This window comes from Pteropus vampyrus, unplaced genomic scaffold (genome assembly GCF_000151845.1).
Source record: "Pteropus vampyrus isolate Shadow unplaced genomic scaffold, Pvam_2.0 Scaffold135, whole genome shotgun sequence".
Classification (NCBI taxonomy): domain Eukaryota; kingdom Metazoa; phylum Chordata; class Mammalia; order Chiroptera; family Pteropodidae; genus Pteropus; species Pteropus vampyrus.
This window is the reverse complement of record NW_011888916.1, coordinates 652,040-664,439: the sequence shown is the minus strand read 5'-3', so window position 1 is coordinate 664,439 and position 12,400 is coordinate 652,040. Positions and strand designations below refer to the sequence as shown.

Genomic DNA, 12,400 nt, shown 5'->3' with positions numbered 1-12,400 from the left:
CTATGAAAATTGAATGCAGCGTATAGCACAGAGTACCATGCATGGCACAGAGTATATAAGTACCGAACAAAATGTGTGTTGGACTGAACCTAATTGGTTACCTTGACTTGGAGGTTAACTGACAGGGAGTATCGGGGAGAGATGGTGATGGCTAGGGAAAATGAAGAAGGGACTTCAGGGTTTACTCCTCAAGACTCTATAGATCAGTGATGGGCATCTTGTGACCAATGGTCTAATTTCTAGAACCCTCTCAAAGAGGACTACACTCAGATCGGCCCCCTACTATGCTCCCTCCTTCATTCCACATGCTCGTTTACTAATGTAGAGGTCAAGGAACTGGTTGTGAGAATAAAATAAGACCATGTAAGATACCTAGCACAATGCCTGGCAAATAATGGTTAATAAATGTTAGTTTATTTTCAAGCAAACATAGCAACTTAAAGCTAGTCAATATTATTGTGCTGCGAGGACTTGAATGAACATACAGATAAGAATCCTCAACACAGAGCTCACCCCGCAACTGCTTCTTCAATTCTATTCCCTCTCACCTTCCTAATGAAGATGCTTTTCTCTAATTACCAGAGGGTTGTTTCTGGAACAATGACATGACTTCAGAGAAAATGGAAGAAAGGGCTTAAACTTTCTCCCTAAGGACAGTTTTATCTCTTCTGGCTGCTTCTCCCTTCCAAGCCCATTAAAAGATGTCTGCTGGCTCTTCCAGCATTATCATCAGTCTTTTCATTCTCTCACATTTGAGGTGTTGCTGATCCATCCTGCCTTAGGTACCAGTGGCCCTTTGCTCTTTGTGAACTCCAAAGCAGACTTGGACTTCTCTACAGTTTTTGCCTCACTTTCAGCAATGTATGATGAACTCGGCAGCACTCTCTGATGTCTCTTCCACAACTTTAAGAGAGGAGGGACTGCTTGATCTGAGCCATCTGGAATTTGCGGTATTTCTCAGCTCTGGAGGTCCTGCCTTTCCACTCTTGGTACTGGACATAGCAACACATTTTCAATAAAACAGGCCACTTTGCTATTTGGTTAGTGATTCTGGAGCTGACATTACTGCAGTTTATCTTTGTTTCCAGGGCCTTGCAATTTACTTCATTTTAACTAGGAGGATGCTCTCCAGTAAGCTCTTACAAATGCTTTAGCCTGAGCTGTATAGGCAATGCTCAGAGACTCTCCACCAGGGATCTGTGGCTGCTCCCATTCAATTTTGTTTCTATATTTCATTTCTTTAAATAGTAAAAAACAAAAACAAAACACACCCTCTCTCTGGGTGATAGTGTAAAGAACATGGGAACTAATATTTATTGAGCATAAACCATGTGCCAAACAGTTGACCTAATTATCTAACTTAGCTTTACAGTAACCCTCTAAAGTAGTATAGCCCTAAGACCCAGGCATGTGGGGCTGAAAGAGTCAACGAGAAGACACAGTTGAAGATGTGCTGTTTCATGTTTACACTATAAAATTTCAAATGATAAGTTTTGATAGGAATTGCACTGAATCTGTCGCTTGCTCTGAGTAGTAAGAACATTTTAACAATATTAATTCTTCCAATCCATAAGCATGGAATATCTTTCCACTAATTTGTGTCTTCTTCAATTTCTTTCATCGGTGTCTTATAGTTTTCAGTGCAGGGGTCTTTCGTCTCCTTAGTTAAATTTATTTCTAGGTATTTTGTTCTTTTTGATATAACAGTAAATGGGATTGCTTTCTTAATTTTTCTTTCTGATAGTTCATAATTAGCATGTAGAAACACAACTGATTTTTGTATATTGAGTTTGTATCCAGTAACTTTACTAAATTTAATAGTTCTAACAGTTTTTTGATGGCATCTTTAGGGTTTTCTATATATAATGTCATGTCATCTGCAAATACAGAGTTTTGCTGCTACTTTTCTGTTTTGGATGCCTTTTATTTCTTTTTCTTGCCCAACTGCTTTGGCTAGGCGTTCCAGTACTCTAATGAATAAAAAATGGCTAGAATGGATATCCTTGTCTTATTTTTGATCTTGAAGAACTTCCAGCTCTTTACCACTGCGTATGATGCTAGCTGTGGGCTTGTCATATATGACCTTTATTATGTTGAGGTATGTTCCTTCTATACTCATTTTGTTGAGTTTTTATTATGAATGGATGTCAAATTTTGTCAAACATTTTTTTTCCCCATTGAAATGATCATATGATTTTTATTCTTCACTTTGTTAATGTGGTTTATCACACTGACCGATTTGCAGATGCTGAACCATCATTGTGTCCCTGGAATAAATCTCACTTGATCATGGTGTATGATCCTTTTACTGTATTGCTGAATTGTTTGCTAAAATTTTGCTGAGGATTTTGCATGTGTGTTCATCAGGAATATTGGCCTGTAATTTTCTTCTCTTACAGTGTCTTTGTCTGGTTTTGGTATCGGTAATTCTGGCCTTATAAAATGAGTCTGAAAGTGTTCCTTCCTCTTCTAGTTTGTAAAAAGTATGAGAAGTATTGGTATTAATTCTTCTTTAAATGTTTGATAGAATTCACCAATGAAGCCATCTGGTCCTGGACTTTTGTTCATTGGTAAGTTTTTGATTATTGATTCAATCTCCTTACTAGTAATTGATCTGTTAAGATTTTCTTTTTTCTCAGGATTCAGTCTTGATAGGTTCAAATGATAAATTTAACATGACTAGGGAAAAAAATTAAAATTTATTTTTTCCCTGAACTCTGGGTAAGACTTGCATTTGGAGTCATCATCAACAAAGCACAGTCATGACCTCTGACAGTCACTGGAAGCCTGTATTCATGGGCAGCATGAAAGACAAGGATACTGTGGTGTCATGAGTAATGATGTAACCAGCATGAAATAGATGGTACTGGAGAACTGAAGAGAAAATATGATCTGTACTGTTTCTATAACACAGGTTCCAGAGAGCCATGGCACTGTGATTAATAATAGCATGGCTACTTTTCTCTTGTGGTGGGAGAAGTGAAATTAGCCAGGAATGATGCTCTTGACAATAAACATCATGAAGAGATGATTCTTGAACCTGAACAGAAAGAGATGGTGTCTAGATACCATGAAAAACATTCATGTGCACTAATTGGATGATAAACAACATAAGTATCTCTTCTTTTCCCATTGTTCTAAATCTTCATCAATAAATCATTATATCTCACATGGACCTATCAACTCGTTTATACCCAGAGGCCTTACAAAAAATATTTAGCCAGTGCTCTGTATAGCCTTGGAGCAGCCCTATAATAATTTCCTACAATAATGTAGGTCAGAGTATTCTTTGAAAGGTTATACAAATGTCAGTTACTGTTCCCACTGTTTTAATGTTTGACTTTTCCTATTATTACTTCTAGATCATCTGAATTATCATTTCACTAATTTAATGAGGAAAAAACTTCCTTTTATTTTTTTTAACTTGGATTATTCTCTTCAATTCACTTGGCTGCCCCAAACTTCTGCCTGGTAGGCAAGGAGGTCAGGAAATTGCTGGGAACAGAAGGGGAAGGCTGCTGAAATGAGGTCAACATCTCATATACAGAGACTTGTCTTCAATTGGCATGCCAATGCCTATCTGATCCCAATGGAAGGGCTAAATCTCATTAAGATCTGTAATGAAAATTATAGTGAAAATCATAGTGAAAACTTGTGTCCCAGATAAAGATTATTTCCACGATTTCCAAATAACATTCTCCCTAAATCCACTAAGTCGAAGCTTCACAAAATGAGTCACAGTCCAGTTATAATCAGGGGCAGGGGTACTCAAAGCCACAGCACAAAGATAATGCATCAAATTTACTTGAAGATATGGGGAAGAATGTATTAAAACAACACGTATGTATTATGGAGAAGAATGAAAAACACTTTTTAAAAATAAAAAGAATTTTCAAAAAGAATGTTTATATTTGCGGTGGGTTGCTATGCAATATATTCTCATTCTCCTCTGCCATTAAGGGTTTTAGGGGCAAAGTTTCAGTAGGGGATCTGAGTTTTCTATTTTGCTTCCTGCTCTCAAGGAGCTTGTTTTCTAGTAAGCAAGGTAGGTAACTGCACCTAGATTCAGTGATTTTAGATTCTCTAGGGGGTGGATGTAAGCATTAGTAAAGTTTTAAGCTCCTCAGGCAATTCTAATATGCAGTCAAGGCTGAGGGTTTGAATGCTGGCTTGAGCACATGTAGTTCTGTGAACACAGGTAAGTGCCAGGCACTGTTTTAGATGCTAGGATATAGTAGTGAATAAAATAGACAACGCTCCTTGCCCTCTCTCTAGCAGGAAGAGACAATCAACGAGTAAATAAAAAGTGGATACTCAATAATGATAAATACCTTGGAGAAAAATGACATAGTAAGGAGAACAGGAAATGCCAATGGAAGATGAAATTATAATTTTAAGTGGGATAGACAGGGAAGACCTCACTGAGAAGGTAACATTTAAGCTAAGATATCTGAAAATGTGAGAAAGTGACACAATCTCTGCAGATATTTGGGGAAGAGTGTCCCAAAGGAGTGAATGAATGCCAAGAATCTGAGGCAGGAATGGGCCTGGAGGATTTGAGGCACACCAAGGAGCCCAGCATGGAATAATAAACAAGGAGAATAGTGAGAAAACAGAGGTCTAGATCATGTAAGGCCTTGGTTGGGTGTGTTAAAAAAATCTAGCTCTATTCTAAGAGAAATGAGGAGCCACTGGAGAGTTCTGATCACAGGAGTAATCAGCCCTATCTTGCATTTTAACAGGATCACATTAGCTTCAGTGTGGAAGAAGACCACAGGGAAGCCAGTGTGAGAGCAGGGAGAGAAGTCAGGAGTACAGTGATAAGGTAGGAAATAATGGTTTTCTGGACAGAGTGATAGTGGTAGAGGTAGTGAGAAGTGGATGGACATAGTTAAGGTAAAGTCCATACAGTTTGCCAATGATTAGTTTAGTGTCAAAGATATGATACTGATTTCTTTTTTTTTTTTGATACTAAGTTTTTGACCTGAGCAACTGGAAAGATGAAGTTGCCATTTACTGGGATAGGGAAGATTCTGGGAGGCATAAAGTACAAATCAGAAGTTTGGTTCTGGACATGTAAATGGGAGATGCCTAATACAAATCCAAGTAAAGGAGGCAGCTGGATGAATGAGTGTAAAGTGCGGGGGAAAAGGATTGGGCTTGAACTATAAATTTGGGCATCATCACATAGATATTTAAAGCCACGAGCCTGGATGAGATCATCAAAGTGGTGGTTGTGTGGAATAGGTAGTATAAATAGTACCTGATATGGCATTAGGCATAAAGTAGGTCTTTAATAAATACTTTACCCTTGCAGCCACAGGAAACTTGGCAGGCTGTTCTGGAAATAGTAAACCATGCTTTAGGGCAGTGGTCCCCAACCTTTTTGGCACTAGGGACCTGTGCTCCTATGAGAATCTAATGCCTGATGATTTGAGGTGGGGCTGAGGTGGTGATGCTAGTGCTGGGGAGCGGCGGCAAATACAGATGAAGCTTTGCTTACTGGCCCGCCGCTCACCTCCTGCTGTGCAACCCAGTTCCTAACAGGCCACAGACTGGTACTGATCTGCGGCTCAGAGTTTGGGGACCCCTGCCTTAGGGCATATTTTAGACTAGCCCATGTATATAGGCCTTTCACAATCGGCTTGGTTTTCACAAGCCTTTCCAGAGTTAAGAGTTGTTGGTTTTGGCTTTCAAATCTTAGTACCTTCACATGGAATTCCTTATGAAATTAGACTGAACATTAAAGTCCCCATGTTCTTGCCCACATGGCAACTATAAAACACTACATTGTGGCAGCAGACAGGGGCTTACTTGGAGCACAGAGCACCTACACACACCCAGCTGAAACAGATGAAACCTCCATTTCATTAAATCAGCTCCCAAAAGGCTGATATCAGCTCAGGACACACACACCTGGACACCAGGGTCTGGCTCCTTCAAGGCTCCAAATGGCTTTTCTCTCTGCTGGATCTAATGGGCACATTCCTGGCTCATGGTGTCATATTTCTCCTCACAACTAAGACTGAGATTTCCTTAGGCTTCTGTCCAGAATGCTCTGCCTCCAGATAACAGCAGGGCTAACCCCCTCTCTTCCTTTGAGTCTTTGCTCAAATGTCACTTTCTCAAAAGACCTACCCTGATTACTCCATTTAAACTTGCAACCCCTTCTCCAGCATTCCTTCGACTTGCTCTATTTCCTTCCATAGGACTTATTACCTTAGAAGATATTGAAAACATTATTACCATTTTTGTTTATTAACTGTCTTGTTCACTGGTATATCATCAAAGCATAAAACACTGCCTGAGACACAGTAAGGAAGTGCTTACCTTGATGTACCCTGAGCCTTTCCTCTGGTGCCTCAACTTTGAACAGCAGATTCCTTTCAGAGAACCCTGAGTCTCCCACAGACCAGACCTGAACCTCCTGGAGGTATCATCCAATCAGGTTGTAGCTGAGTTCACTGAGCAGCCTGATTGCCCATCCCCAGGGGAACACAAGATTAATTCTTAGGCAACCTGTGACCAGCAATACCCAACTCACCAACCTCATATTCTGGTTATTCCTGTTCACTCCCTCAATACATACTTGTCAGTTTTCTCATCCCCAAGTCACTGCTCTCTGCTTCTTCTTCTCGGCCCAGTCTCCCACTTCTCTCCCCCATGTACCATACTCTCACTTTCCACTGTATTCTGTGAAACTTTGTTCCTTTACGTCCTCAGCTTCTTCAGTGAATATTCCTTCCGTGTTCTGCTTTCATAGAAATCTGGGTCTCCCTGAAAACACCATTTCTCCTACAGCCCTGCATCAAGAAGGCTGTTCTTTCTTCTATGGCCCATGCATCTGAGGATCTCTCATATCCATTTTGTACTCCGAGCCACCAATATAGCATCCTTATTTAAAAAACAAACAAAAACCTGTTCATTGTTCATGCTATCCAGAAATACTACCTCCTATACTCCAGTGCTGTTCTCATTTACTCCCTCTCCATTCCCTAAGACCTTAGCTCACAAGACATCCTTTCCAATCAAGCTTAGGAGGCTGTTCAGATGGCTTAGAATTTTCAGTTTTATCTCAATTACAAAGCATTCAGTTGGTACTCAAGAAATATTTGCTAAATGAAAGTGTGAAGAAATAAAATCTGGGGCATGAAGCAAAAGGCAAGCTGAGGTTCAAGTCTCATTTGGGGGCTCTATATTAGGTGAGTACTATTATTTACACTTTTAATGGGAATTTGAGGCTTAGCAGTTAAATAATTCACTCCAGATTATAGCTAGTAAGATGTGAAACTGGACTTTAAAATTTCATGTCCAACTCCACAGCCCATGTTTTTAACCTCAAAACCCACCACCCTCCTGAACAACAGAGCTTGCAGTTAAAAGGCAAGGTTTTATACAGCTCACTGCATATGAGTAATCTGAATAATTTTCATAGGGTCAACAAGTGATTCTGTCATGTATATATCAGCAGCAGGGAATTCTCAAACAAACAAACAAACAAACAAACAAAACAGAAAACTAGTCCACAAAGACATAATTAAAAGAATATAATGAAGACAAAAAAAATCCAAAACATTTATTTCCAGATTTTTGTAGTATCACTGGAATATAGACATTTTAAGAGCATTTCTATATATTAGATTCTCAAGAACAGAACCTGAGATGGAGAGACAATCCTCATGCAACTATATCTATGGTACATTCTCAATTAAGAGTCAGCCAACTATGATTTGTGAGCCAAATTCACCTCTCTATTTGTTGTTTGTATGGCCCTTGAGTTAAGAATGTCTTTTACATTTTTAATAGTTGGGGGAAAAATCAGAAAAGTATTTCATGACACATAAAAATTGTATTAAATTTAAATTTCAGCCATAAATAAAGTTTTACTGGAATACAGCCATACTCATTTGTCTATATGTTGTCTATGGATGCTTTCATGTTACAGCAGCAAAACAGAGCAGTTGAGACAGAGACAATAAGGCCCCCAAGCCCTAAAATATTGACCATCTGGCCCTTTACAGAAAAAGTTGGTCATTCCTGTTATAGATCACTTCTTCTGACTTATCTTCCATAGTTCGCAAACTCTGTCTTCAGTTGTATCTAATTTGATCCTAAATCTTTGTCAAGTTTTTCATTTTGGTCACTGTAATTTTTTTTAAATTCTAGTTCTTTATTTTTCAAACCTAATATTTTATTTTTTATAGTTCTCTATTCCATGTATATAATCTTATATTTTATTTCCTCAACTATAGTATATATAATTGCTGTATAAACAGTGTCTGGTAATTTCAATTTTAGAAGTCTTTGCGAGTCCCCCTCTGATATCTGTTGTCTTTTGGGGTCTCAATAATGGAGCCTTGTTTCTATAAGTGCTTAGTTTTATTTTGTTGCTTTTTGTTTTCATAGCTGCTCATTTCCTTGAAAAGTTATTTGTGAGGAATTGATGTATCTTGCTCCAGAAAAGGTTTGCATTTGCTTTTGCCAGGAGCCTGGAGGCACTGCCAGTCTGGAAGACCTTAAACTGAGTTCTTGGATCACCTGAGTGATAAGAACTCTAGCTCTGAATATCAAATGTTTCTGTTTTATTAACTTATTACTCTGATTGACTCAGAGCTCTAGCAACCTTTTCCGCAGTTCTAGTGTAGATGTACAAGTCTAGTTCTAGTTCATCCTTATGTTGAGTTATTTGCGATTTCAGTTTGACATGAAAAGGATTGAAGATCAAAATATAAAAGAGATGTTAATAGACCTAGAGGTTAGAATGAGGTCTAACATTTCATCAGAGTTTCAGAAGAGGAGTAGAGAGAAAGTGGGGCAGAGGCAATACTTAAAAGAGATAATGGTTGAAAATTTTCTAGAACATATGAATTATTTATACTTAAGAAGCTAAATGAAACCAATCAAAATAAATGATTCTTACACGTGTATACTTATTCATACTTCATAGAACCCTTTCTTTTATTCTTCATAAAACCTTAGGAAATGGGTATTGTTATCTATATTTTTCATAAGGAAAAATTTGGATTCAGAGATCTAAAATGAATTATCTAAGGTCCTGTAACTTTAATCAGTAGGAGCATAATATGCAAATTCAGTTCATCTAATCCAAGTTCATTTCTTTTCCTATACATTAGAAATAGAACACAATACAACATAGCAGAGAAGGATTTTATAAGGGGAGATCTTAAAATTGCTAAGGAATTACCCACAAAAAACAGAATCCGGAACTTGAAAACTTTTCCTTGGATGCACAGAAAAACCTTTTTCCACATATCCGTGCTTTCTTCTGAAGACAGCATTGGTTTGGAAAAAGCCTTTGCAGTAAGAAGCAGGCAAGTTCCACCTTGTACATTAAACTGTGAGTTAAAGCAAATGAGGCCAAGCTAGTTCCCTGACCTTAAGACCAATTTGACTCAACTGGTTCATGGAACCAGCCTGGTCCACAACAAAAGGCTACACCACAGCCTACTGTATACCACCCAACTGTCAGGACAGCAGGGCAAGAATGTCCCCCTAATTCTCCTCCTTATACTCTTGAAGACAGTTTAAATACTGTGGTTAACATGTCCCACACGACATGTCTTCTGTTCATCAATGTGATTCAACTTGATAATTACTACTCTCCATTCTGGTGGCATTTCACTTGCTTAAAATCTTCATTTGCTTTTTTTTTCTTTTTTTCCAGAGCACTAAATTAAGAATTTTCTAAAAGTAAAGCCTGTGGCTTTCTAATATAATCAAGCCCTATTCTCCAGATGTTAACATGTAGTTGACATCTCTCTACTAGCTTGGTATAAAGAGCAGACCATTCTTCCTTCATGGCTGCCTTCACATGTGTAAAATATTGGAGAATTACAACTCCTGAATTCACAGTGTGAGGCACCAGAGCCAAAAAACCAGATGCCAGGAAAAGGAACTAGATGCCAGACAATTCAGTAGGAAAGCCAGAGAGCCCCTGATTTGATGTCTTATATGCAGGTATAGCCATCACTATCAGAAGCAGCTGTGGTCAAGGCCTCATGCAAGAGAAGAAAAGGAGACACAATTCTGATCTTTTATGCCTGTCTGGTACAGGACAGAGGACATAGGTATACAAAGATGACTAACAACAAAAAGGATCTATAGGCAGTTTTGAAACCATTTATTGTGCATCAACCATGTGAGAGGCCCTATACAGGGCATGAACGCACAGAGTGGATAGAGCATCTTGATCTAGTCATCCACCTATTGTTCGTCATTCGCCTTGATGTAGTCATCCACCTATTGTCCGTCCATCCATCTGTCCATCTAACCATGCATCCATCCTTGCAGGCATGCATTCGGTATTTACTGAGCATCTAACAAATATATGCCAGTACTGTGTAGGTGCTAGGGACACCAAGAAGATGAGAACAGGGAAGGATTCTAGAAGGATTAGAAACTATTTACTTGAAAGCCATTATGAATTAATCATTTCAATTAAATCCTTACAACAACACTGTGGGGCAGGTATATTGTTATCCTCATCTTACAGAAGAGTGGTTAAGTAGCTTGCCCCAAATCACAAGGAGAGTAAATGGCAATTTGGGATTTGAATCAAGCTTTGCCTGGCTCTGAGCCTGTGCTCTTAATAAATTAATAATTATTACATAGTTAATTATAGTATAATGAGATAATTGGTGACAGAGGTGGAAAATTCACAGGAAGTACAGAGGAAGAGATAATTAATTTTGTGTAAGGTGGAGGCACTCTTTGATTTTTTCCTAGTAAACAAGCAAGGAAAGGAAATTTCAGGCACAGGTAAGAAACATATGCAAAGGCAGAGGAAAAATGAGGGTTTACCTATGAGAGAATGACAGGAGGAAGACAGGCCTGATCATGAAAGGCTTTGCATGCTTGGCTGCAGAGCACCTTTGAGAGGCCACCACCTCCTATTGCAACTCAACAACCACCCTCCATTCTGTAGCAAAGCCTTTCCAGGGGCCTCCTTGTCCTTCAAAATCCTTATAGTGGCTCCTGCTGTAATGAGCTGTCTGTGCCAGCCAAATCTAAGGCCTCATGTGTGCACACACATTCCCACCCTCTCGGGGCCCCTGCAGACTGTAACATACTTCGGGATTCTGCTGACAGAGGGTAGAGTCCCAAGGGAATATCCCCAACGACCACAGGGGTGATGAGAGCTGACCCTTCAAATTTGGAGCCCACCTCTCACAGACCTCTCCACCACAGAGTCAAGTCACTTTCTCATTCTACTCACAGTTTAGAGTCCAGCTTCAGGAGGAAGCCCAACCGATCATACTCTGCAAAAGAAAAGCAGAAAATGTCACTGAAGGCAAGCCACTGCTGACACTAGCAGACTGCATTCCCCAGTCCAAGACCATGGGGACGGACAACTGCTTTAAAGAACAGATACAAACATCTGTTTTGTGAAGGACCAGGTTCAAGCCAGGTATTTCCCAGGCCACCTGGGCCAACAAGTCTTATGCTGGTTAAATGTGGTGCCTGAAACTAAAATTTAGTAAACCACAAAAGTAGACCCCTGGAGAAGTAAGAAGGTCAGAAGAAACCTCTGCTTCTTCTAAGCTCTATGCACAATTTTGCTCATTCAGCCATGTTAACTGTGCGGTAAAGATGCGGCAGCTAAGGGGTCTTCAAATCTATGGCAACAATCCTTTTCATAACAATCACAAATAATTGATAGATGTGATTACATAAGGAATAAGGAATTTAAAATGAAATCTAAAAACAAATTAATAAGATGTTTTCAACAAATGATAAATCATTAATATTTTATTTAAGTTCTTTATATCTTGTCTCATTCTAAAATAAAGTTAGAGCAGTTTTAAAATTGTATGAAGTACAACATTTTAAAAAGAAGAAATCTGGGGGTTAAGGAGAAATAAACATAGGAAAAATAATAAAATGCAGCCAGGATAAGAATACCAAAAGTAGATGTCCTAAAGTCCTCTCTGCTTACCAGAGGATTGCAGATCTATCCCCAAGATTCCTCACAGCTAAAACTAAATGCAAAGCACTGATATAAATGGTTTACGGAGTCCATAAAATAAACTGGGAGAATCACAGCTATCCCTGATACTAAGACTTGAGGGAAGTTTCCTCTGCGCCCCCAAAAATATTTGTGTAAGGAAAATGATAGGATGTGTCATAGGATTGTTTCTTTACAGCTTGGTTCAATGATTGCAAAGTGTGTGTGTGCGTGTATGTGTGTGTGTGTAGAATGGCTTCACTAAAATAAGGTGGTCTATGAATGCAGTTCTCAGCTGGTGCTGGCCTGGCTTCATCTGAAGATAAAACGGAATCATTAAGACCAAACAATGGGATGGAAGAGGCCAGGCAGCAAGGCTTTCAAGGAACTCAGTCTCAGTAAGCAATGAATGGCCAAGAGAGGGAAATTACACAT

General features: G+C 39.0%; 1 protein-coding gene across 9 annotated transcripts in view; it reads right to left on the bottom strand.

Moving 5' to 3' along the window:
- Nucleotides 1-12,400, bottom strand: part of ST3GAL3 (ST3 beta-galactoside alpha-2,3-sialyltransferase 3) — a 182,023-nt gene that overhangs the window by 85,218 nt on the left and 84,405 nt on the right. For 2 of the 9 annotated variants that reach the window (XM_011367532.2, XM_011367530.2), the window contains exon 4: nt 11,237-11,279. The exons of the other annotated variants lie outside the window; for them this stretch is intronic. In XM_011367532.2, coding sequence (XP_011365834.1) covers nt 11,237-11,279 — 43 coding nt within the window. The remainder of the gene's footprint in view (nt 1-11,236; nt 11,280-12,400) is intronic. 9 annotated transcript variants of the gene reach the window in all.